The sequence below is a fragment of the Chaetura pelagica genome, unplaced genomic scaffold (assembly GCF_000747805.2).
Source record: "Chaetura pelagica isolate M959 unplaced genomic scaffold, ChaPel_1.0 scaffold80, whole genome shotgun sequence".
Taxonomy (NCBI): Eukaryota; Metazoa; Chordata; class Aves; order Apodiformes; family Apodidae; genus Chaetura; species Chaetura pelagica.
Genome location: NW_009951946.1, coordinates 385,246 through 412,547, shown reverse-complemented (window position 1 = coordinate 412,547; position 27,302 = coordinate 385,246). Strand labels below are relative to the sequence as shown.

The 27,302-nt window shown below is 38.5% G+C and overlaps 1 protein-coding gene across 1 annotated transcript in view; it reads left to right on the top strand.

Moving 5' to 3' along the window:
* Nucleotides 1–1,841: 1,841 nt before the first annotated feature.
* Nucleotides 1,842–27,302, top strand: part of MAP3K15 (mitogen-activated protein kinase kinase kinase 15) — a 60,313-nt gene continuing 34,852 nt past the window's right edge. The window contains exons 1-7 of the mRNA XM_009997252.1: nucleotides 1,842–1,973; nucleotides 2,339–2,362; nucleotides 7,097–7,168; nucleotides 10,320–10,513; nucleotides 12,047–12,215; nucleotides 13,461–13,567; nucleotides 26,547–26,717. Of these exons, the coding sequence (XP_009995554.1) occupies nucleotides 1,851–1,973; nucleotides 2,339–2,362; nucleotides 7,097–7,168; nucleotides 10,320–10,513; nucleotides 12,047–12,215; nucleotides 13,461–13,567; nucleotides 26,547–26,717 (860 nt within the window). The 5' untranslated portion in view covers nucleotides 1,842–1,850. The remainder of the gene's footprint in view (nucleotides 1,974–2,338; nucleotides 2,363–7,096; nucleotides 7,169–10,319; nucleotides 10,514–12,046; nucleotides 12,216–13,460; nucleotides 13,568–26,546; nucleotides 26,718–27,302) is intronic.

Below are 27,302 nucleotides of genomic sequence, written 5' to 3'. Positions count from 1 at the left end.
TTTATGTTTTCCATAATTATTTTATAATATTGGAGAAATTAAGATTAAAGATAAACCAGCAGCATGTGGAAATCCACAAGATGGGTAGGGAACTGCAAGTGAATAATAAGGGGTAAGAGTCTGATCAATTAATCAGAATGTTGAGCTCAAGAAAATAAAGCATATGTACATATACAAAACCCCCTTGTTTGGCATCTCTGTGTATTCTAAAATATTGTATTTGGCAAATGTACCATGCAAAGCAGATGCTATATTTGGATGTGTACATGGAGCTGGGATTTACCTACAGTGACCCTACAGTGTGAAGTATAGTAAGAATTTTGTCCCTGCTGTTGAGAGTTGGCTAAACAGAAACTGGAAAGATCATCAGTAGATGGTGCAGGATTTGAGACAGCACAGGAATTAGGGATTTTTTCTCATATTGCCATTATCTTATGTTGGGGTTTGTTTTGTTTGTTTGTTTTGTTATTGTTGTTTGTTTGAATTTTTGTGTTGGTTCTTTTATTGGGTTTGAGGGTTCTTTTGATTGTTTTGATTTTGATTTTGTTTGGTTGGGTTGGTTGTTTGTTTGTTCGGGGGGGGGGTTCTGTTGTTTGTTGTTTGGGTTTTTTCCTTTCCTGAATGGTGATGTTTTGGTTTTAAGGCAGGTCATTGTCTTTGGAATCAAAACTTTCCTTGTGCATTAACAGGGAATCCCTTAGTAACCAGAGGTACTGTCTGACCCCCGTGTGGTATGTTAGCACAGCCTGGTGGAATTGTACAGGAATGTATACTTGTTGCAGACTTTCCAAGAACTTGCATTCTAAGTAATGGGTCTTGATTCTTGTAATGTGTAACCTTGTTGAAGCCCAGCTAAACTGGCTTGTTTGTTTGGATCTTACACCTCAGATCTGCTTTTAGATGTCTTGTTTACTAGTAGCTCACCCTCCTCTGTCATTCCCCATAGGTACAGACACTGTCTGTTACCCCTTCAGAGATGTAGGGGTAACACTACTCACACTAGACCAGGTTGCACAAAGGTTGAACACCCCCAGGGAGGGGTCTTCCACAGCCTATTCCAATGCCTTACTGCCCTCATGGTGAAGAATTCCTTCCTAATGTCTAACCTAAATCTCCCCTCTTTTAGTTTAAAAACATTACCTCTTGTCCTACCCACTACCCTCTCTTTAGCTCTTTGTACAGGTCATCTTCCACTGACACAGTTTTTTCACTTTCATTTCCAAATGGAGTACTACTCAGGAGCAGTGGAAGTCTTGCTCTCTGGCTACTTGTACTTGAATCCCTCATTCCTGCACTCCCCACATTGGACATTTTGCCTGTAGCTTTTAAGAGTCAACTTCCACAGTTATTTTTTTGTCTACTGTTTAGGAATTTCCTGTTCTCCAAACTTCAGTCTCTTAAGACAAACTTAATCTCACAGTTTTCCCTAATTGTCTGCTGCATGGTTGTTCTTAAGAGATTCTAGCTGAAGATTTGGAACCTTCCATCCTACTGGGCTTTCAGACCATCAGGCCTAGCTCAAAGACCAAATACAGAACTGGTGCTTCACTGGAGGTGTTCCTGATGCAGTGTTTTCAGATCTTCAAGCAGAATTAATAAACTCTGCCTTCAGTTACTGTAACAGTGTGATAATTTCCTGACTAGGTTCTTTATATGAATGGTAAAATATACTTGTAACATGCAAAAATGAACTTTATTTGAATATATAGATTTTGTCTGTCCAAATGTGTATGTAGTTTCAAGATTTGTTTTAAATACCATATAAGAATAAAATTGGTTTTAAGATTATTATTTTTTTTTAGCAATCCCCCAACTCTTTCTCTCTCATTTCAGATGTTGCAGTTGTGGACATGAGTGATATTTCCAAGCAGCCATCTCTGTTTTACCACCTTGGTGTGCGTGAAAGCTTTGACATGGCTAACAATGTCATACTTTACCATGACACTGATGCTGACACTGCTCAGTCCCTCAAGGTAAGGTTCTCACTTAAAAATCTGCTTCATTTCAGAAAAATCCTTAAGCAACTGATCCTGAAAAAGCTGTGGTTTTGTTTTCTTTTTTTTGAAACTTCCATTGAATGTGATTCCCTGAGAGATACATAACAAAATCCTGATAAAACTGCTGCTAGCAAAAATAGTAATGGTTAGAATAGTATAAAAGGTTATTTTAAAGAGAAAGTCCATAATAGGATAGTTATTTTGCTCCGGATGGTTAGACATGAAAGTGAGAGCGCTGGTCTGAGTTTTTCCTTCCTTTCCCTCTTTAATTGGATACAATATTTAATGTTACAGCCTGTATAATAACAAAGTCTTTTTTTTTTTTTTTTTTTTTTCCCTAGGATATGGTATCTCAGAAAAACACAGTAAGTATTAAACCCCCATTCATTTTAAAACACAAAATAGAAGATACTGCATTTGAAGCAATTCTCATAAAAAAGCTACCAAGCATATATATGCTCTATCTAATTAGAAGGAACTCTGGTTTACCTATATACAACTCAAACTAGTGGAAATCTTGTTGAATTCCTTTCCAAAGTAAAGCTAGATTTTTTTTTTTTTTTTTTTTTTTTCCCTAGGATATGGTATCTCAGAAAAACACAGTAAGTATTAAACCCCCATTCATTTTAAAACACAAAATAGAAGATACTGCATTTGAAGCAATTCTCATAAAAAAGCTACCAAGCATATAATGCTCTATCTAATTAGAAGGAACTCTGGTTTACCTATATACAACTCAAACTAGTGGAAATCTTGTTGAATTCCTTTCCAAAGTAAAGCTAGATTAAAAAATGATGTTTGTTTAGAAGTTCATTTTGAAGTTCTGGAAAAATGCCAGTAGATGTATGTTATATATGTATGTTGATAGATCACAATGTAAACTCAGAAATTCATAGTCTTTTTTTCCCTCTACCATTTCACCCATTTGTGCAAGTGTGTATGTGTGTGTGATGCCTTATAGGCCTTACTCTTTTCTCTCAATCACTTTTGGCTACTGTGTACCCACCCATCCTCTTCATTGCAAATTCACAGATTTTACTTAGGAATGCAAAAGCTTATTTCCCAAAGTAAAAATATTCTTACCCTTAATGCAAATAAAACCAAACAAGAAAGCCTGAACCATGACAAAATGTAGTGCTTTTTTAGGCTTAATTTCAATATGCCATGATATCTTGAACAAACTTGTTAGTGGTTATTTTCATTACAATGCTCTAAACTGCAATTTTGAGGACTACTGAATTTGCAAAAATTGTAAACTTCCATTTATTCTTTCTGTTTCCTCACATTCACTATATACTTTTATTTTTCTTCTGAGGGATATAGAGTAGGATTAAAATAATGTTCTTAGAGTTTGTTAGTAGTTTAAAATAGAACTAGAAGAGATGATGTATTAGTCACAGCATTTTATTGTGAGCTTCTTGGCTACAGTGCTGCATGTAGGCTAAAGATAGACCAGGCTGAACACGTGAGTAAATCCAGGTCATTTTCCTGTCTGTCTTGGTGATCTCTGAACTAGTTTCACCCATGGGGGTGAACTGCATATACTGGTCAGTGGGTCTGTCAAGTGAGGCCTCATCCTGAAGCAGATTTGCTTGTGAATGCTGCTGTCCATCAGCTGGTGGATGATCAAAATGTCACAAACAATGTGTTTTGCCCTCCGGGGGAAGAGGGAGAACTGTGGCTGAGCCATTTGGTGGTACTTCCAGAAATGGAGTAAAGGCAAAGAGGATGGTAGCAAGTTCCACCTGGTGTGATCAGATTTGCAGCCTTCAGTCTCTTCTTTTGGCAGATTCTTTCTCCCATAGAGGAAAGTAATTACTTTCATGTGGAAGAGAGCTAAAGATTGATCTGGTGACATGGTTACTGTTGTGTTATTTAAAATTGTTCCTGTAATCTTTTATTAGTTAGATAAATGTACTCTGATACTGCGTTCTTTTTATCAGTTTTGTTTTTTTTTATATTGTACTCTGATACTGCGTTCTTTTTATCAGTTGGTTTTTTTTTAATATCAGAAATTATCACAAACTAATCAACAAGCTGAATAATTAATAGGTTAAAACTTGGGTTTTCTAAGTTGGAGTTGACTTCAAACAGACTATTGCTTTCCCCTCCTTTCAGACCCAAAGAGCTGTCATGAGAGCTATGCAGTTTGATGCTGCTGCATCATGATGCTTCATTGCTTGGCTAAATATTTCACAGCTGTATGGACAATGTCTTGTTTGAAGTTAATTGCTAATGAGGATTGCCATGCTAGTTTAGTTGCTGCAGAAATGGTGGGAATTTACAGTGTCCACTCAAGTACATACTTAAATTAGCATTTCCAGTTTAAATGCTGAATATTAGAAACAACGGTTAAAATCCCTGTGCTATGGCTTTGTATTGATTGAAAAGAGGGTATGTCTCTGCCAAAGCTGTGGAACAGAAAAAGCTTGAATGTATTCCTCACTAGGCTTTGGAGGTATGTTGGAAAGAGAGTAGATACTTTAAATGCTAAGCCTTCCTGCAGCGCAGACTCAGGAATACTATTGCTGGTTTTATGAAGAGAAGTCTGCTACAAGTTCTGTGTCCAAACACCTGCAACTGTGTATGAGGGGGGAGGGAAACAGCTGAGATTTCTACGAGGCACAACTCACCGCTTTTCCAGCAGCATGAGTGAAGCTTTCTGTGCAGGCTACTGTAGCTAGGAGCTTTCTCTGAGGTTTCCCTGCCCTCACCTTTGCTGTTTATCCTGAAAATCTCAAGGTACAAAGGTGCAAAAAAATCATAGCATAAAAGTGTGGAGCCGTGTTAAAGACACAGAGAAAATGAATGTCTAGTGTCCTTTGTGGTAATTTTCTTATTCCAAGTAAACCTTGAAGAAAATTGGTGTTTTCCTTGCAAGAAAATTGTTCTTCTAATTCATGATCAAGGAGGCAAGTGCGAGGAAACAGCTCAAAACAATGCATAGAAAAACAATCAGCAACTCATTTGGGATTTGGCCTGAGTACAGCTGATCTAACAGTGAAAATTATACAGCAGCATGCTGTGGTGGTGTGAATCTGAGAGATTTAATAGCTTACTGTCTGAAAAAAGTGTAAGAGGAGGAGAGCTTCCTTCATTCCTTCCTTTTGTCACCCAGATATGAAGTTGTGAGGGATAGGATGTGGGACGTGGTTCAGTTTTACTTGACTCCCCCAAACAAGCAATTAAAAATCTGTATTGATAATTTATTGCATACAGGGGTACAAAAGGAAAAAAAACCTATTGTCCATGGGAGTTCAGTTCCCAATAAAGAATTGCCCTGGCATGAAATCCAAGGTCAAGGTTCAGAGTCCAGCCAATTAGGTTTCCTACTATAGAGCTCCTCTGAGCTTTGAGGACTACTATCTTCTTCTAATTTTACTTAGGGCATATGCTTCCTTATTTCTGTCAAAATTGTCATTGATAAAATAAATTACAAACATGCAGTCTTGCAGAACAGTTTGTTTCCTCTGTCATTATGGAAAAATCAAGGTTTGAGAGAACAGTGGATGCTACTGGACTGTAGCATAGTGGAAAATAAATTGATCTGTGGAAAATGATCTTGTGCTTTGGATTTTCTTTAGATGTCAGATAAACACTGATTTACTGGAGAAATGAAATATCAAAGATTTTCAAAAGCAAGAAATGCTTTAAAAATACTCTTCCCAAACCAATGTAATCAACAAAATCCATGGGAAAGTTTTCCTGTTTTGGTGCAACTTTTTTTTGCTATCCTTGACTTTCCCCCCTCCCCAATAGGGTGATGTTCTCTCCCTGTAAAGAATTTTAAGGAATGGAGCATAAAAAAAGTCCCAGATTGAATGAAAGAAAGTGCACGAAATGGCTTTTTAACCTGTTAGAATCAGAAAGCATAATATACAGTCTTTCTGGCAATAGGTCTAGCGTTGGTTGCACATAGCTTGAGATACATCCTTCCATCCATTTAGTTTGTTTGAATGTGGCACTGAGAATACAAACTAGAACCTCCTACTCAAGTCAATAGTTAATGTTTCTTTAGTTGTCAGTATAACCAATTAAATTTAATAATGTTGTTAATTGCTTTTAGGGAAAGCATTTAAAGGAAAGTAAGCTGACTACTAAACCAAAAGGTTTATTATAGTATACTTACACCTGTGGGCCTGATGAATTCTTTTCAGAGATTTAATGTCTGTGGTGGTTTTTTTTCATTAAATCCAGTAGCAACTGTAATAGGAAGCAGATAATAATGTCTGGGCCGTGAAGGAGTCATTAGCAAAAATTCTTATTGATCTAAAGGGAACAGGATTGCAATTTATCCTTGCCACAAGGAATTTTTATGTTGAAAAATCCCTTTTTATTTTGACTGGCAGAAAGTCTCTTCAGAGTTTCAGTAGCTGTATAAATTAGAATGAATCTATTATTTCAATGCAATGAACATTTAAGAAAACTAAACAGACAGATTTTGGCACTTGCACTCATACTCTCCAATTTAGTAGCCCCAATGGATTGAAATGAGAGCCAAGACTCTGAGGTGTGATTGCATTATATGAATTTAATCATCTGCAGAAGTAATATTGCAGAGTAGCTGTTTTTATTTTCTGATTATTTATACAATATAGAAAAGTTTGCATGATTCGATCATTTAATGGTGTATCTCTAAAAAATCTGAGGCTATTACTTTCAATGTCTCTAATAATGAAATATGCAACTGTTACTGTCAATAGAATGAAAACTAAAGCTTTTAAAATTTATCTATAAAAGGTAGTTTTTATGGAAATGTTACTATCTCCAGTTATGCACACTTGTAGTGGTTGGATTAAGTTAACTGATCAGGTAATGAATCTGATAGGCTCATAAAAGTTAAGCTTGAAAGCATCTTAATGATGACACAAGGAGATGTATGGACACATCATGTAGCCGGGTAGAGGAATATCAATCACATTCTGGGTGGCAAAGTATTACACTGGTTTCTTGGCCTTGTAAATATGAACTTGCTATACATACCTATATTCATTTTCTCTTGTTTCTTTCTATTAATGTGTCATGTCTGTCTTTCTGAATCTTGTGCTGTTTTGTGGTGGTGTTCTCCTCTTTTGTTATTTTATATCAATCCGGAGTAGGTTGCCAACTGCAAAGCTTTTCTCCCGGTTCAAGTACCTCCCGAATATCGCGGTGGTAATCTGAGAGGCAAAGTATGTACCACTTTAAACCTGCTTTCTGTTGAATAGATATGCCATCTTATTACTGTGTTTCTAGGCATTTAAAAATGTATAAGGATACCTTAAGAGTAATGTTTGGCAGGGTCTTTCCTTCCAAGTGATTGTTATCTTGGAATACCTGTTCCTTGCAAGCTAGATCCCAAGCATTTAGAATGTTTGATAAGCTCTCTTTGCAGTCTTTACATAAAAATGCTGCATATATTCAGCTTCAGAAGAGGATGTCTTTTAAAAAGCTTATAATACCTTATACCTGTATCACAAGGTGGATAGGAGTGTGAAGTCATTGATAGCTACTGTAGAAACCTTAATTCTTAGGACAACAGTGGATTAAACTCCCTGAAAACTCAAGAGTTAGTGACTTCTTTGAGCGAATGCAATTAATTTTCTGTTATCCTGTGTTTTTCTTTGTAACTAGGGTAAGCACTCCTAATACTCTTGTTGCTTGAGTAAGTGCATGTCTCAAGCATAGTTGTCTTCCTAAAAATGTGAAGATTTTACTCAATCATTATTTATCTGAAACATGAAGCCCATTTATTCTAGTGTAGCACTGGAATAATTGTAGCAGTACAATTGAAAAAAAACAACTGTTTATGTTATTGAGGACACAGATTTGCTTTAAATAGCATTAACATCATTTGTAGAGGAGTATATTGAAGACAAAAAGCACTCTATGTTTGGCCTGTCTTGCCTAAGAGCCTAAAAATGGCCTGTGAGGTCCTAACTCATTCAGTCCTTCAGCAAAGGTGTGGCTCTGTTCTTAATCCCTTTAGCCGTCTTCCTCTGAAGAGCAGGTCCCTCTCTCAACTTACTTGCACTTATTTCACATTTTAAAAAATGGTTAAGTTTCTGGCTCTTTCTGTGGTAGATTTTAAAGTGTTATGATTAAAATAAAAAGTTTCATTGCTAGCTTATTAAGCATACACCATTTGCTGGAAGATTTGAGAGCTTTTTTTGCTCAGTCTGCTTGGGTTTTTTTGTATTTTTAAACTTAAAAATATATCAAAATAAAACAAAAACAACTTAACTACTAATCCTGAAATAAACCAATTCATCATAAAGTCTTTATAAAACTATAGAGTTGTAATTCTATTACAACTGAGTAATAATTTGTAGATTATATATATTTGCAGCTAGAATTGCTATATATGTTACTTCATTCGTTCTCATGTAATTTATTCAGTATCTTAAAAAGCAATGGTTGGTAAATGACAGGGCAGTAATCTTAAGAATTATTAGCTTTGGGGTCACAGACCAGCATCCTGAGTAGACCACCTGAGGGAGCAAAGATGATACTTTCAGCCATCTCTAGCTCTTGATGGTGTAAGAAAAATAGATCGATGGAACTGTTTTTCATGTAATGAAGTTAAGACAGATGCTCTTAGAAAGGCCACACACTCTATGTGAAGGGGCCTTATAATTTATGGTCTATAAATATGGGACAGAAAAAGCTAGAAAACTGGAGGTGGTTGCTTTTCAGACAAGGTGACGTGCTCTAATATGTGCGGGGTTTCTGACTTCTGCACAAAAAAATACATGTCTGTCATAGATAAAGATGTGGTTTTAATTGCATAGATTGCACTGTCCAAAAATTGGGAAGTCAAACAGATGAGAAGTTGGCTGAATAAGATTAATACAGTGTTTTGTATATGTAATTTAATTTTATTTTCTAAAAGCTTGTTTGCTTTTTCAGGAAATAACTGCAGTTCTGTTTGTGTCATGAGATACATCATCCTTTCAAATTGGTTTTTTTTTTTCTGTTGCAGAAAGAGCTAATTCACTGTCACAGGTTTGATAATAGAGTTTATGCACAAGAAGCTTTTGTGTTGCACTGAACTTAGTGATTATTTGAATGAAGCTGGGACTAAATTGTTGTAATGTACAACAAGTTTGGGTAGAGCAAATTTTATGTCTTTTGTAGGAGGAAGTGAAGATAATATTAAAACAGGTAATGGTATCGTTACAACAGATACTGTACTATAGGGTTTATGAGGAAGGAATCTGGCTTGATCTTTATCTGTTAGAAATAATTAAAAGTTCTAAGTCCTTACAGTCTTAGATCAGCAACAGGATGTCACTGATACGGTTTTTTCTGTCTGTATTTTTAGTAATTACATGCTGTAATTGTTACGTCCTTTGAACAGCTTATTTCTCTTGTTTAGTTTTTTATTCTATATAAAAATATGTGATCTTTATATCAATTTACTGCAGGCTTTGGTGATACAAAAAACCAAGAGCTCTCTTTTGGGTGTACAGATTTGGTGCCTTGATATCCCCAAGGTGGTAGTTGGAGGGTATTTCGTGGTAGTTGATTGTGCTAGAAGTATCACGCTGGCCCATTCTTCAGTCCTCTGAAATGCGAAGGTTGCTTTTCTTTTAAACAGCAGAGAATTGTCATAGCTCAAAATGGGATGCTGGTGCTTCTGGTAGCTGTGGGAAGCTTGTCTGTTATTTGGGGTTTAGCTCAGGAGCTGAGCGCTGTGAGCTTGCTGGATTTGGGCTCTGAAGGGCATTTTCTGTCTCCTCTTCCCTTCCAGCACCTTGATCATGTCCACACTTTTTATGTGACATATTAAGGATTTTTGGTTTTTACTTCTAGAATTTTGTGTTAAAGGTCTTACATAAACTACAAAAACATTTCAAAGTTTTGTTGGTTGGTTTCCAGATCTTTTATATGCTCCTCTAGATTAAACACCTCCAGAAAGTCCTTCTGATGCCTGTATTTGTGCATTTCTCTCTATTTGTGGGGAGCTCTGCCTCATGTCTTTCCTAGCACAGGGTGAGCCTAAAGGATGCAAGTACATCTCAAAAAACTGGGGAGCAGAAGGTTAGCTTGTAACTGACAGACCCTAACAGCATCACTGCATCACAGGAAAAACTGAACGGCGTTGTTGCGTTGTCTCTAAGCACATCCAGACCCTTATTCATCACTCTTGTATATTTGTAACTCATCCACAGAAATTTCCCTGTATTTCATGCTTGCAAATCTTATGTTAAACAGTGTGCTAAAGCTCCATGGTGCACCAGTCCTAATCTAGCTGTTTTTTCTGACAGTGAGAGACTCGTGTATACACTAGCGTATTTCCATTTTTATTTGTTTTATAAACTGTGCCTGTTTTTCTTTTAGGCTTCCAGTGGCAATTATTATTTTATTCCATATATTGTCACACCTTGTGCTGACTACTTTTGCTGTGAAAGTGATGCCCAGCGAAGAGCTTCTGAGTATATGCAACCCAGCTGGGATAATATCCTGGGGCCACTTTGTGTCCCACTAGTGGAGAAGTTTATCAGCCTTCTCAAGGATGTTCATGTTACATCATGGTAATTTTACAAAACATAAAACTCCAGAATGTTTGATAGTCTGATGATATGAAAAAAAGTTACAGAATCTCTAGTAGCTTTTTTTTTTTTTAATTATTTTGAAAATGTCTCATTTTTCTTGGCACTCAGCATGGTGAATATTAAGAAACATAATTAACATTAGGAAGCTACTAACTTTACTGCTTTCTGTATTGATGTCCTACAGCTGTTGCAGTTAACTAACCAATGTTATGCTAGAAAGTGATTTATGATTACTTTCTGAAATATCAGTAGGCAAAGGCAGTCCATGGGTAAGCTAAAAAGTGCTTAAGTATTAATTACAGTGCATGAGGTTGTAATAGGAGATAAGATCACAGCCTCTTCGTAGAGCTCAAGGCCAAAGGCTGTCCTTGTCTGTTGCCACACAACTGTAGATATATATGGCAGGAATGGGCAATCAATTGCAACTTCCATGGTTTGGTTTGGGTTTTTTGTTTGTTTGGGGTTTTGTTTGTTTTTTTTAATATTAGCCTTCACTTTATGAACATGATGCTGTTCAGCCACTCTACAAGGGACAGCTGGAGTTTTGAGGATCAGGGCTGGAGATGGAAATCTCTTTCCTGATTGACACTCTGTACTCTACAGTTAGTCTGGTTTTGTTTTTATTTCTAGAAAACACCAGGAGGGACTGAGCTTCTAGGTTGTTTTGGGGTTTTTTTTGTCCCCAGTGTCTGAAGCATGAGGTAGCACTGAGGGCCAGTGAAAGGCTCCCCCAAAAAACTCCCTTTTTTGCCTGGTCCCACTCTTAAGATCCCACAGATGACCCTTGTCCCATACACCTCCATCCATGGCAGGTCTGCTATTCTCTGGCACCTTGCTGGGCCATTGGGATGTTGCTGACCCAAAGAAGCACAGGCTGCCTCCTGCTTCTCCAAAGCAGTGCTGGAGGAGAGGCTACATGCAAGCAACACAGGCCCACTTTAAGGAAAGGGACAACAGAGGGAGCAGAAACTCATTGAAGTTGGTCAGCATACAGGAGAGCTACGCTTGGAAGTGCACACTTAGGAAACTATTAGCATAGTTGGTCCTGGTAGTAGTAAATTTTGGTACCACTTAGTGTTTGTGTCATTTTGAAATGGTCATCTGGGCACTACTTGTCCCCAGCTACTGCTCTCCTTTGTCTCTGACATTTATGACCAGGGTTGTGGGTGATTTTGGTTTGATAATTGTGTTGTGAAGCCCTACAGTAAAGCCGCTTTTCTTCCCCATTTTCAGACTGTTGTGGTTAATAACAGGGTAATAAATGCTCAGTTTTGTTGTGTGCATAAAGTAATTTCACAATCCTGGCTGTAAATGTAGTGCTACATAGCTCCACAATCTGACATGGGGTAAGGTGCAATATGTCTAAGTTAATGAAAAATTTGGAAGCGTTTGATGTGCACCTCATTATGAGGAAATGGTACTTCCAATTAAAAGTTATGGTTTTTGTTAAGAACATAACCATGTTTCATAAGAAATATCTAATGGTCTTCCTACTATCTTGTTTTTCTTTAGTGCCTATTATAAAGAAACACTGCTAAATGATATTAGAAAAGCAAGAGAGAAGTATCAAGGAGATGAACTGGCTAAGGAGCTGGCCAGGATTAAGCTTCGGATGGATAATACTGAAGTGCTGACTTCTGACATTGTCATAAACCTGCTTCTTTCCTACAGAGATATTCAGGTATGTGTTTAAAGGCTAGGGAAGATTGTTTGCCATAGGATTTTGGCTCTTGTTTGTTCTTCTATTCTTCATTGTTTCTTAAGCAGTGATTAAAAAGTGACAATAAATTGTTGCATTGTTTAACAGTTTGATTTGTTTGTTGGGCAACTTTAGGGGCTTTAAACTCGTATTTATTTTGCCTACGAACAAGAGAGACAGATTAGGTGTCTTCCTGAGGTTTTTTCCTTTGTTTTTAGTCATTTTAACCTCCTTTAAAAGAAAATAAAATGTTTTTTTTCCCTCCTGCACCCTAAAAGTCAAATATATTCAGAAATGAAGAAAATGCATCTGTTGTGACCATTGTCACAACAAGAGTTTTCCAAGTTGAGAACTATAATTCAAAGAAGCATTAATTTGTTTTTAACATATAACTGCACCTTTTTTCTTAAATTTGTTTTTAAGTAACTTCTGCTTTTGCTAAAGCACAACCTGCATACAGGAGGCAGTGTGGTAGACATCCCCTTTAAAATATAATTCCAACCATTCAATGTTGTTGGTTTTTTTCCCATCAGGAGCTAAGTTGATTATTTCCTACATATAAATGGGTAGTGAGAGCAGTGGTGACCACATCATCCTGCATAACGCAACTTTCCATTCTGAGATGCATATTTTCCTGCAGCATTTTGTCCAACTTGATTTTGATTGCTTCTGGTGATAATTTGCATCCTTTTGGAAGATACTCTCCCTTGAGAAATGTAGTAATCTGGAAACCCATTTTAAACAAGCAGATTAAATCATGTGAGGCCATTTGTGGTATCAGTAAACTGGCCTCTTCAGCAATGTATATGTGGGTTGCCCCTGCAAAATCAAAATGAGTGCAGCCAGCTGACATACCCCAGAATGAACTGTGCTCTAGTCTGTGATGACCTGATGAAGTGTCATTCAAGTTCTTAATAAGACCTGAAAGAGCCAGACTCATCACCTCTCCTTCCTGATGCTGGGAGTGGGATCGATCAAACTGGCCAGAGGGATTCAGTAATTTGGGCAGTAGCATTGAGGTGAGGAAGAGCCAAGTACTGACATGGATAGACCAAATCCCTCTTTAATTCCATATGCAGAGTTTGTGGATGTTTCACTAATTCTGCTAGGAACAGTCAGCTGAGATACTGTCTGGCAGTCATGATACTTTTTCGTTTAGTGATGCTTTCCTCTGCTTGCAGTTTCTTTTATCTTTCTTTTTTTCATTTTTTTCTTAAATTGTACCAGGACTATGATGCTATGGTGAAGCTGGTAGAAACACTAGAAATGCTTCCTACCTGTGATCTGGCTGATCAACACAACATTAAATTTCATTATGCTTTTGCATTAAACCGGTAAGGATGATTGATTGAGGTTGTTTCATTTTGTTGCTTTTCCAGATGGGCTTATATATAAATTTGTACTGCAAATAATATAGAATTCTTTTTCCTTTCTGCACACACTGGTATTCACCCCAGTCAACTTTCTATAACCCCATGCTTCCTGTACCCCAGGACAGCTTGTTACTTTTGAAGTCTGTTTTCCAACAACCGATGTTTTGTCATCAACCTGACAAGAGTGGGTCAGTTCCAAAGGCCACTTGAGTAACTGTAAAATATTCCAATGATACTAATGGGTTCTTGGTCAGGCTGAGATTGTTTGTTCTGAGTCACTGATTATTCTGAGCATCTTGAAAACTTTAGCATAGGAGAGTTATGGGTGAGTTACTAAAGTAATAGGTAACAAGCTGTGCTTGATCCATGAATACACATTCATGATACAGCTTCCTTGAAAGGGTGAAAGGTCATTTGGACCTACAGGCAGGTTGCTAGATTGGGAAGCACAAAAATATTATTGAACTCTTCTAGTTAGCTACAGATTTCTGTAGTGCCTATGTGTTAATAGTTACTTAATTTCTAAAGTATTTATCTTAAGATTGTTTTGTAGAAAATAAACCTTACACAAACTAAATGTGACAAACTAAATGTGACAATAAAAGTTAACTGCAATCCACATGCTATTAAAAACTGTGGCCTGCAATCTGACTAAAAAATAGCAGTGGGCAGCATCAGGATGGCATATGTCAAAGGGATTAAGAACATAATAGAGCTAGAAAAGCAGTTCCTGTGGCATTTTATGAACTGTGGTAATACTGGTGCCATTTGACAGTTTCAGCAGACTTAGGAGTAAATGCAAAATGATTACTCAGAAAAATATGAGATGTCACTGTGTCATTTCTTAGTCAAAGAACAGTTTTCTCACGGCATTTTGAGGACTGTTTTCTCTTAAAAAAATAACAAATCATCTTCATGCAACCATGTGCAATGTCATAGACATAGGAACAAAGGATGTGGTACATGCCCAGGAAGGTTCATAGAAAACAGTGATTTTTTAAAAGGATCTGGTGTTTTTGTTAATAGGCTGAATGATCATCTGAGTGATGCAGTGGCAGGTAGCTTGAAGTGATCTTTAAAATAACATACTAATGAGTAATATAGAGTATACTGTGCATAATTCTAATGCACTTTTTTATGACAGGTAGCCATAGAGATGCTTTTGATGGGTGGAATTAAACCTATTTAAAATGGCTTTTTTATATATAAATAAGTGAAGAAAATCAATATGTTCTGAGGAGTGAATTGATTACAATGAGAATTGCCTCTGGGAGAATAAATGTATCAGGTGCCAGACAGTGCCATAATCTCTCCCAGAAAGAGATAACTAGACCCATATTTGGAACACTAACCCAAATTTAGATGATGACAAAGGTTTTTTAATAAGTGCTTAATGTTCAGCTCTTGATAGCAGCTCAAGTGAGGTTCTCCTCCCCTCTACTCTGCCCTAGTAAGACCACATATGGAGTATTGTGTCCAGTTTTGGGCTCTCCAGTTCAAGATGGACAGAGATATACTGGAAAGAGTCCAACTGATGATTAAGGGACTGGAACATCTGTCATATGAGGAAAGGCTGAGAGACCTGGAGCTGTTTAATCTTGAGGAAAGAAGATTGAGAGGGGACCTTATTCATGTCTATAAATACCTGAAGGGTAGATGTCAAGAATGGGCTGGTCTCTTTTCAGTGATGCCCTGTGATAGGACGAGAGTCAATGGCACCAAGTTGCAACACAGGAAGTTCCATCTCAACATGAGTAAAACTTTTGATCATCCCTTCCAACCCCTATAATTCTATGATACCAAATATGTCAATACAGTTCCTACATATAATTCAACTTATGCAGATGTGTTTTTTTTTTAGGACTGGACATGAACAGAGTATCTTGATGATGCACTTCTGCTATCATAGACCATTAAAGCTTAGCTGATTAACCATATGCTGAGTCTGCTGACCTGTTTTGCTCAAGTGTCTTTCAGAAAATTTTTATCTGAATACATAAAGACAGAGAGAATCCTTTTACATAACTTGCTTTGGTATTTATCACACCTAATGAATGAAAATTTTCTCAGACTGCTTGAGAATAAGGGGAAAAAAGCAATTTTGGTATATAATTTTTAGTGTACAACACCAGATCTTTTTGTCTTCAGATTCTTTGTATTTTGAGCATCATATAAATCTCATGCCATTAAATCTTCTGTTTTGGCAGTGCCAACAGCACCCTTGTAAAACAAGACAAAATTAATTGCTCATGCACTTTCTTTCCTGTCAGCAGGTTTCATTAAATCTATCACTAGCCTGAACCAGTTCTTCTGGGAACAAATTAAACGTTGCTATTGAAAGGTTTTTGAGAAATAAATAAATGACCAGTTTTATATTAGTATGAGTGCAGAATTTAGCTTCTACAGATGTTTTTGCCTTCTTGAAACAAAATGATGGGCAAAAGTCAGAAGTTAAGACTTGGATATTTTCAGAACAAGTTCAATTAGTTTAAAATGGCCTCTGCAGTGTTGCTTTTAGCATCTGACTTCTGTGGGTTTTTGGAATAACTAATTTTTTCTGTTTGAAAAAATTCTTCCCAGCAAGTTATATCAGAATCTGTTTATAAGAATACAGAACAGTGTTTTCACTTAGTATTCCATTAATTTCAGCATCAAGAACAGTATTGATGATGTTCTGTACAACTGATTGAGCCTACCAGGAACAAAACAGATTGTAAGAAAAACAGAATCGGCATCTGTAAGAGCATCTGACCTTACTGAAGTTAATGTTTGCTTAATTTCTTTATGGTGGTGTAGCAGAACTGTGATCATAGTCAACAGAGAAGGTAATTCATTTATTGGGACTCTGTAACTGAGGTCTGTTGGCAATTAACTTCGCATAGCATTTTCCAGTCAGTGTTATTCCAGGGCTGTGCAGAGCTAGCCATGTGGCAGGCAGGTGGCAGACAGTTGTTTCTGGGGGCCTTGGGTCTTAGTTGGTGCTTCAGGTGGGCACAAGCCCCAGTTCAGACTGCTGCTGTGTGCAGTTCTGTGCCCAAGTTAGCAAGTGGTGCTAAGGGAAGGGACAGGGGTGTTTTGCTTTAGACTCAGCAGTGTTCCAGCCTAGGTGCATGTCTTCTGGTTCAGAGCCAGCCTGGGTCTGACCTGGCTTGGATCATGAGCAGAACCAGTCTGGGCCTGCCTGCAGAAATGTATTAAGCCATGTAGTGGAGGCAGACATTTTCATGCTACTTTCTGGTACCCTGATTCACATAGGAGATTTTTAAGCTCTGCCCCTCTCCTAGATCACTGTCTTCCTCCCTAGTTTCCATTTCAGACCAGACCATTGAGACCATCTTAGATTTTCTTGCACGTCTTACATCAAATCACAGAGGCTAAAAATGAATGCTTGCAATGACAGGCTTGTGCTTGTTTCCAGATCTGGGCTAACTAAATAGGTCACCCTGCTGGCTGCTGGTTTAGAAGTCCTAGGGAGCAAAAAGGCTATACCTCTACTAGTGTCTTAAGCTAATTAACAAATTTTGACTCCACACACAAGCAGAGCAGAGAGTGCTCTCTTTTATACAGATGTGGGTTAGTTTAAGATGTTCTTTGTTCCCTCTCAGCAATTGTATCTTAATTTAGGCATAGGATGGAACACATCTTGAGATGTGGGTTCAGCCCAAATGTGCAACATGTATGTTTTCAGTATTTGTATTCACAACATTGGTATGAAGTAAGATGCTGTGTAATTGAGGGCTGGGTGTTTCTGATGGCTGTTTGCTGCAGCCCATGGGTATGCCTAGCCTGAGAGTCAAGCGCTGTGTAAGGAGAAGATGACATATGGGAGCTGTCATGAAAGGATGTTCGCATAGTCCCAGATTCTTCATAGCTAAGAAATTTATAATTTGAGATAGCCATTTTATTTCCTCTTTTTTAAATGTGTGTCTAATTGAAGGCTGACTGATTTTTTCCCCTCGAGAGCTTTGCCTGGTGTGCTGCACTGGAGCAGCTGGAGGTCAATTTTTTGGTATCAATCTGCTTGTTAAAGATACAACAGTGCCATATGATTGATAAATGCACATAAATTATATCGCACAGCCCTCCACCCCACACCTGCAGTTCCTTGTGGGTCCTTTCCAATTTTTGTTGCGATACCTGAGTAATTTTTCACCATACCATGGAGAAATAGAGCAATGCTTACATTTACAGATATGAAGCTAACACAGAGATACATAAAAGTCACTAATTAAAGGTTCTTAGCCTGAGGTGTCTACAGTGTGATTTTTCTTTTGAAGTATAAAACATCATTTAAAATATTTTAAAATCCCATTGTCTTTAGCAATGAATGTAAATGCACCTTTATTAATTAGCCTTCAGGCTCACAAGCTAGCACTCCTGTAAAATGAGGACTGTACATTTCTGTGGCAAGCCTTTGGGTGAAGGGACCTGTGTTAAGCTAGAAGACAGTGATACAGGATGTCCTCCAGCTGCCTCAGGTGTATGGTTGTCCTTTCTCCTGCAGCTCCTCTACCTGCATCCCAACTCCCAAGGCAGGGGCCTGAACACCACTAGTAAATGCAAGTCTGTGGCAGAACCTCACAGTAAAGCCAGCTCTTGTATGAGATGACCAGTGGTCATGTTCTGTTTAAACAAAAAACCAAACCAAAAACCACCCCTGTCCTGATTCCACAGTTTAATTTTACATTGGCAAGTACACATATTGGGCCTGAATTGACATTGTAATGATGATCTGAATTTTTCTTCTGAAATTTTGAGGGTTTTGCACTTTTAAAAAGTGTTCCTGTGTGTTGTGCCATGGTTTACATGTCACTATTACTTTTCTCCAGTCTGCTTTCCTGTGTGAGTCACAGGTATAGTTCATGGGATTGACCTAGGTTAGTACTGCTGGCTTTTTAGGACCTGGCTCTTTCATGTACTTCTCTTATAGCTGAGGTCTGCTGAGTGATTTTATTGATTAATTTCTGGGTTCACACACAGGTTATAGGACCAATGATCCTTTTTTTGTGGAAGCTTTCACCCTGGGATTTGATGTCTCTCAGAATCTGAATGTGTGAATACATCCAGCTACCACTCCAATAAGTAATTTGCCTGAATAGCTAGAGCAATGGCTGTCTTTATTAATGAAAAGAAGGTAGAAGTATTACCTGGTTGTATAGCAAGTATTAAAGCTTTTTACTTCCCTTTTTTTAAAATTAATGAATCCCATTATTCTTCTCAACAGAGTTGGACATCTAAAGTAATTTACTATGTCATGGAATCATAGAATCACAGAATTATTTGGGTTGGAAGGGACCTTAAAGATCATCTACTTCCAACCCCCCTGCATGGGCAGGGACACCTCCCACTAGACCAGGTTGCTCAGAGCCCCATCCAGCCTGGCCTTGAACACTGCCAGAGAGGGGGCAGCCACAACCTTCCTGGGCAACCTGTGCCAGTGTCTCACCACCCTCACACTAAAGAATTTCCTCCTAATGTCTAACCTAAATCTCCCCTTTTCCAGTTTAAAGCCACTACCCCTCATCCTATCACTAAAAGCCCTTGTAAAAGTCACATAATCACAGAATTTCTGGAGTTGGAAGGGACCTCTAGATGTCATCTAGTCCATACTCAAAACCAATGGGACAGAAAAGTTTTGCAATCCATCTCTGAATTGTACTTGCTTGTAACGAGGTTGAGTGATAAAGATGATGGTCAGCTCTGTATTGTTTTATTTCCTGTTGTTGTTTTATGCATGTAGTAGATAGATGAAGTACAGATATTTATACTTAATTAAAATGCTGTGTGCGCTTGTCAGCTGGCTGTTTGCTTAGGATCTACTTCCCTAGTTTAGGGCTGCATAACAAAGGTTTTGATGATTCACAATACATTTATGTTCAAGTGTTTTCCAGTTGGCCTTATTTTACCAGGCCTGAAGTTACCAAGTTCTGGAAGCTTGCAATGAGGCCAAAGGGTATGCCAAGTTCTGTTCAAAACAGAGTAGACATTAATACCAAACCCAGCCCTGGCATGAGGCCAGAGCTGTGAGGCTTCAGTCCCTTTCCAAGGCAGTTCTGTCTTCACTTACATTAAAGACAAGGGCAGCTGCAGCCACTATTATGTAACTCAGCATGCTGTGTTGTAGTAATAAAAAAAGGCAATTAGCAAGTCAGGGGCATAACAGGGTGCAAGTAGAAAATCACTAGTAATTGTGAATAATAGTAGCCAGAGGAAATTATTCCCATTGAAAAACACTGGGTTATTTTAAATGTTCTGTTCTGCAATTACTCAGATTTAGTAAAAAAACACGTCAATGGGGTTCCTCATTTTGTATGAGTGGCTTGCATGAAGCACCTGAAGTGTATGTGAGGGGAAAAAATCCCATCAAGCTGTTTTTTCCATTATCATATATAATTGGAGATTTGCAAATTTAGTTCCAGTCTCAAAACCCAATTTAGGGTCTTGTTTTCTTCATTCTCTGTTTCAAATATTGAGGGCTCTGCCATCAAATTGCATCCTTTATGAAATGTGTCTTAAAACAAGAAACTAATTTGTAAGTTAAGTGAGCTTGCAAGTGTAATAACTCCAGCTCAAATTAGTTAGTTGTTGTATTCCTCAATAATGAAGAAATTTTTCAGATCTTTTTTGTTGTAGATTTCTATATGGTTAGTAGCAGTTCAGATCATCTGCTATGGAGCCAGTAAGGCATACTTGAACTAACAGTGTCCAATTTTTATGCAAGACAATTCAAACTTACATATTATTATTAATTATGTGTCGTTACTGTAAGCAAAGGTGTTGTACATGATAATAAATGAGCACATTATTGTATATAAAGGCCAGTTATTTTATGAATGGTTGTGTTTACACTGACTGATTAAGTTGTCTCACTGACATTTCCTCTGCAACGTGACAGTGAGATCAGAGTTTTTTCTAGTCGTGCCATGCGCGGTAAAGTATTGAGAGCTGCTTCAAGGCTGCAGTCAGAAGATAAACAAGATTCATGCAGGAATAGAGTGGAAAAAAAGGATTACACTTTTTGAATGTACTTTTCTATGGGAAACGTTTTTAGGGTAATTTGTTATGGTTTGATTTATTTCCCTGTGCGTTGCTTTTTGAGAAATCTGTTTGCTTATTAGAGGCCTTAAAAATAACAAGATCAAATAAAAAAGTCAACATCACGTATGAAGGAAACCAAAGGTGGGTTCCCTTGAGTGAATTCCTTCTTACTGGCATAGGATTTTCTATATTGCATAGCCTTCTCCAGCTAGACAGATGGAAACAAGCCATACAGGGAAAGACATGAACAAAAATGTTTACAAATATGTAAAGGGTGAGTGTCAGGAAGATGGAGTTAGGCTTTTTTCAGTGATGACCAGTGAGAGGACGAGGGGTAATGGATACAAACTGGAGCACAGGAGGTTCAATGTGCATATCAGAAAAAACTTCTTTCCTGTGAGAGTGCCAGAGCACTGGAACAGGCTGCCCAGAGAGGCTGGGGAGGCTCTTTCACTGGAGACATTCAAAACCTGCATGGACAAGTTCCTATGTGATGTGCTCTGGGTGACCCTGCTCTGGCAGGGGGGTTGGACTAGGTGATCTTTCGAGGTCCCTTCCAACCCCTAGGATTCTGTGATTCTATGAAAAGGTGAAAAAAAAAATAATAAAAAAAATCTATCTGCTGTTACTTACAGACTGAGGTAATTCTCATCCCAGTGAAATCCATGCTCTTCCTGTTAACTTTGTTGTGCAAAGGCTTAGTTTGCTGAGCATAGTTCTGGCTCCTTAACCATGCTAGTGTTTTGAAGCTGGTAAAACCAGCCTAGGAAGCAGTAGGAATTTTTGTTGTAGGGATATTTGAAAGTAGGATGCGCAGTATATTAACTGCAGTGGAGAGAAGGGTTTGGAGAAGACAATGGCTTTGAGGGAGAAGAAAAAAGCAAAGGAGGGGAGGGGATAAATTTCTTTTTTGCTGTGAGGCATTGTTACTCCAGAGGAGAGGCTGCAATGTGACTGTTTTCTGGATGATGTTTGAGAGTTAGGGCAGAGAACCAGTTCCCAGCGTAAGGGTGGCCATACTGGCTGAGGGCACAGATCCTGCTAGCCTAGAGTCCTGTCTCTGGCAGTGTCAGTAGCAGATACCTGGGGAAGAGGACCAAGACAGGAAAATGCATAGTGGTAACTCTCCTTAAATATTCTCACTGCTTCCACCAGTTTGTGGCTCAGGGACTTCCAGAGACAGCTGTAGTAATTTTTGTGTTTGTCAAGTAAATTTGGGAAGGGAAAAGGAGGATAGATTTGTAACTAGATTCTGCTTTCAGCAAACAATTGCTGTTTTCGCAACTTCTCTCCATTAGTACAAACTCAGGAAACTTGAACAAACTGAAGCAAACCTCAGGGAATTATTCTTGCACTTTGGAGGAGGAGGGGCCTAGAGAACTGTGGGGGTGGTAGATGGGGATGGGATTGATTTGTGGAGGGAGTGTTTCTGGTGCTGTTAGCAATTTACAGATTTTTAATCTGAGAACGTCTCATATCCCTTATCTATAAACAGCTGAGGAGGATGCCGTGCGTGCAACAGAAAGGAGGGGCATGTGCACATCCTTTAGGTGTTACTGCTTGGTGGTGTAGCTGTTCCCCCATGGAAACAAGCAAATGTGTCTCAGCAGCATAGAGTACCTTTGGGCTTCTACGTCCAAGTCACAGCTCCAGTGACTAAAGTTGCCAAGTTATTGAACAGCAGCTTCTTTTGGAGAGGGAGAAGAGTGTGCAGAAGTGGGAATGGGGTGGGGAGAAATGGAAAAAATGCTGTCATAACTTACTAGTGAAAAGTTTCTAAATGTATTGTGCTTCTTGGAAGAAGTAATATTGCTGGTTTACAACTTGTCTCTGGGCTTCAGAGGAAAGTGTTTGAGTTACACACTGGATTAAGACAAAATATGACAGGGAGATGGAGCATAGAATATGTGATACAAAACTGAAGTTGTATCCTGACTTGCTCATAATTCAGTTCTGCTTTTCAGTGTATGTATTCATATGCACATGTTTAAAGTTTTGGTTTTATTATGTGTTAAGCTGTTTCAAGCAGGTTTGTAGCCCTGCAGGGAGATTCAGAGAGGCAAGGGAAAAGTGGATAGCTAGGCAGGATGAGGAGACAGATAGAACAGGCTTGTGTAAACAGGGAAGTGAGAAGACTGCTTCTGGGATTAAAGAAACATGGTAGAATAAGCAGACAGATAAATCGTGGCAATACTGCAATGAGCAAATTAGCAAACTGGCAAGTGAATCAGGGAGTAGTTTCTGGAGGATGCAAACTATCAGGCAAAACTAAACTGGCAATAGAACATTAAGACTAATTTAGAGAAAGTGATTAGAAGCTATAAAGGTGTTTTACAGGACAGCATTTAATTTCTTTTTTTTAGGAAAAAACACTCTCTACATAGTCAATTCTGTCCAAAAAGCCTTAGTTCATTGAAGCATTCTTCATAGAGAAACCATTCCATGCCATTGATCATTCTTCTCTCCCATTGATTTTTTTTTCTAATTCTAGTAATTTAGTTTCTTTTTCAAATACAGCCTGAAACTATACACAGTCCTGAAGATTCCTGTGTTGGGTATTTGTAAAAAGACAGCATGACAGCTTTAATTTTTACTCTCTGTCCATTTTTATTTTAATTCCTAGCGTTTTACTTCTGGGGGAATTTTGGTTGTGTTTCATTGAACAGTAGGATATTTTCAGAATCACTATAGTATTTAGAAGTAACTTGGAGATCTTATTCCTCACTTTTACAGTTCTCGTGTTTACATAATTTAAGCTGATTTTCTCTGGTTTCTGTGCAAGTTTTCACAAGGCAAGGTTAGAGGAAGAAAATTGTGTTAACAAAAAAAACCCCAAAACAATAGGGGAATAATAATATTATTAACATGGCATGTGCTTTTTTAAGTGCAGTTTTAAAAAAAAATTGTAGTACTGTTACTTTTTTTTAAACTCATGTGCCATTAAAATATATTATGTAAAGGTAAAACTGTATTTTGAAAGAATGTTCAGATTGTGATTAGTGATTTTTAAAACTGCTCCCCCCAAACCCAGACAGACCATGAAGTGTGACTCATAACTGCGAACTACATGCCAGTCACTCTCACCTCTGTGCCTGGCAAGATCATGGAGCAGAGCCTTCTGAAGGCTTCGCTAAGGCACATGGAGAAATGGGAACATGGTTGGTGGCAATCCACATGGCTTCACCAAGGGCAAGTTGAGTCTGATTTGGTGGCCTTTTACAATGGAGTCACAGTGTTGGTGGACAAGGGGACAGCAATTGATGTCATCTACCTGGATTTGTGCAAAGTGGTCAGTACTGTTCTGTGTGATGTCCTGGTCTCTAAATTGGAAACAGATTTGATGGATGGACCCCTCAGTGGATAAGGAATTGGCTGGATGGTTACACTCAAAGAGTTGTAGTCACAGGCTTGATGTCCAAATGGAGACGAGCAATGAGTGACATTCCTCAGGGGTTGGTATTAGGACCGGTGCTGTTTCACATCTTTGGCAACATGGACAGTGTAATAGAGCAAGTTTGCTGACAACTCCTAGCTGTGTGGTGTGGTTGTCAGTCTGGAGGGAAGGGAGGGACCTTGACAGGCTGGAGAGGTGGGCCCATGCCAACCTCATAAAGTTCAACAAGGCCAAGTGCAAGGTCTTGCACCTGGGTGAGGGCAATCCCAAGCACAGATACAGGCTGGGGGGAGAATGGATTGAGAACAGCCCTGAGGAAAAGGGCTTGGGGGTGTTGGTTGATGAAAACCTGAACGTGAGCCAGTAATGAGAGCTTGCAGCCTATATAACCAACTGTTTCCTGAGCTGCATCAAAATAAGCATGACCAGCAGGTTAAGGGAGGCTATTTGCCCCCCTATACTCCGTTCTCGTGAGACCTCAGCTGGAGTATTGTGTCCAATTCTGGACACAGAACACAAGAAGAATGTGGCCCCCACCACAAGAAGAACATGGGCCTGTTGGAGCGAGTCCAGAAAAGGGCCACAAAACTGAGCAGAAGGCTGAAGCACCTCTCCTATGAAGACAGGCTGAGAGAGTTGTGGCTGTTCAGCCTGGAGAAGAGAAGGCTCCAGGGAGAACTTATAGCTGCCTTCCAATACCTGACGGGGCTACAGGAAAGCTGGGAAGGGGCTTTTTACAAGGGCTTGTAGTGAGAGAACAAGGGGTAATGGTTTTAAACTGGAAGAGGGGAGATTTAGGCAAGACATTACGAAAAAATTCTTTAGTGTGAGGGTGGTGAGACACTGGAACAGGTTGCCCAGAGAAGCTGTGGCTGCCCCTCCCTGGAGTGTCCAAGGCCAGGTTGGATGGAGCTCTGAGCAACCTGGTCTAGTGTGAGGCATCCCTACCTGTGCAGGGGGGTTGGAACTAGATGATCTTAAAGGTCCCTTCCAGGCCATATGATTCTATCATACTTTCACTGCATGTGTATGCAGATGTGTTTAAGGTAGGATGCAGCTTTTCCCAAACATGGGCAGGCTAACAGATAGTATGTTGAGGAGCACCAATGAAAAATGCCTATTTCAAACTTGTGTTTTGTTACAAGGTGACTAATTTGTGTGATACCATGAAGAACATATTTAATTCATAGAATCAAAAAATCATTAAGATTGGAAGGGACCTTAAAGATCGTCAAGTTCCAACCCCCTTGCCATGAGCAGGTAACCCTACCACTAGATCAGGTTGCACAAAACCTCATCCAACCTGGCCTTAAAAACCTCCAGGGATGAGGCATCAACAGCCTCCCTGGGCAACCCATTCCCATTCCTCACCACCCTTGTAGTGAAGAATTTCTTTCCAATATCTAACCTAATCTCCCCTCAGTTTAAAACCATTACCCCTTGTCCTATCACTGTCTTCTCTGATGAACCTCTTAGTGCAAGCTGAGCCACTTTACAGTAAATCCTTTCAGGTAAGTAATCCTTTCAGGGCATGTAAATAATACATTTTCCAGAAAACCATTACCTGCTACTGGTATTGCTGACAAAGTAACCACCATACTTGTAAGCCTGTTGCTGGATACTTCGGTAGGGATCAAAAAATAGTAACCAGTTCTGAAAAGGGGTTGGTAAATATTTTAAATCTCTCTGGTAATTAAAAATGTCTTGAAGAGGTTATTAAACCATTAAGTTATGGTTACATTATTCTTGCAAGCAGACATTTTGGTTAGTTCTAAGTGCCTTTTTGCAGTAAATAGTGAATTCTAAACTTAAAAAAAACCAAGGTGATGTGTTTAATAATAAGAAAGTGTTGCTTAATCACAGATTTCTTACTGATATGGTTGTTAAATATTAGCAAAAAGGAGCTTTGACAGCTGCTTGTTCTCCAATGTTGTTTTTTTTTAATCTGAAGAATTTTAATTGAGAAAGAAATAAAGTTCAGTTTTGCCCTTTTATTCTTGTTGTAGTTCAAAGCCCCCATATTGAGCTCCATCATTCTTTTTGCTGAAATAGGATTGACCTGGCTTCTCTGGTGTTTAGTCAGTACTGCCTGGTATTGGCTCTGGATTCAAGGTTACAAATCTTGGGCATAACTGAATCAGCTCAAATGCTGAAAATGGCCAGTTTTGTACAAGTATCATCAGGAGCAAACACTAAACAAGCCCTTGTTTCTCACTGCAGGATGTACAGAGTCTGTCTTCTTATATGGGGAGGAATGAAGTGAGATGGCAGATATTTTTCATACATGAGTTACTGGGCTTAAGTCAGTTCTTGTGTGAGCTAGAATTAGAATCCTGTGATAGAAGAATACATTTGATTTTTATCAATCAACCAACAATCATATATCAGTGTAAATAAAGTAAAGATGGATGTATTATGGGACAGATGGCAGATAATGTTATTCCACCATCTTGCAGTTACTGTTTCAGATCTGTACTAATTTATTTTATTCTCTGTATTTGATTTCAGAAGAAATAATGCAGGTGACAGAGAGAAGGCACTACAAGTTATGCTTCAAGTCCTACAAACTTGTGATCACCCTGCTCCAGATATGTTTTGCTTATGTGGGAGGATCTACAAAGATATGTTTCTTGATTCTGACTGTAAAGACACCAATAGCCGAGATCATGCCATTGAATGGTAACAGAACAAAACTCACCAAAATCTCTATTTAAAAACTATTTCAGACTTTTACTTCTGGCTAGGAAAACTGTGAGAACTGGCTAGGCTGTGAGAACTAGAAGATTAAATATTCTACTTGTTCTGTCTTTTTTTTCAGGGTCCTGTTTGTGTAATTTGTTTACCGAGCACCAGTTCTTTGGATATGTGTTTCCTTGCTTCTCTTTATAGACCATCACAAATATGGAATGATGCACATAGTTTATTGGGGGTTATACTCATCTACCTCTTTGCAGAGAAAATATACAGTTTATCTGCTTCATGGCCAAAATGAAGTGCAGGTGTGGTCATAGGAATTACATTGGTCCTCTGTGCAATGATCCCTAGGAAATTCAATTATCTACTGAATATAAGAAAAAATATTGATAAACTGCATTATTAATCTTAAGACAGTAAGACATGTCTGTACACACAGGCTCTTGCTGACATACTGTTCACACATGGATTTTTGTGTAATCATAGAGACCACTGCTGAGTGCGGTAACTTTAGCAATGGGTGGTTTGTATTATAACTGTGAAAATACCTCTATCTGTCTTATTTTCCTC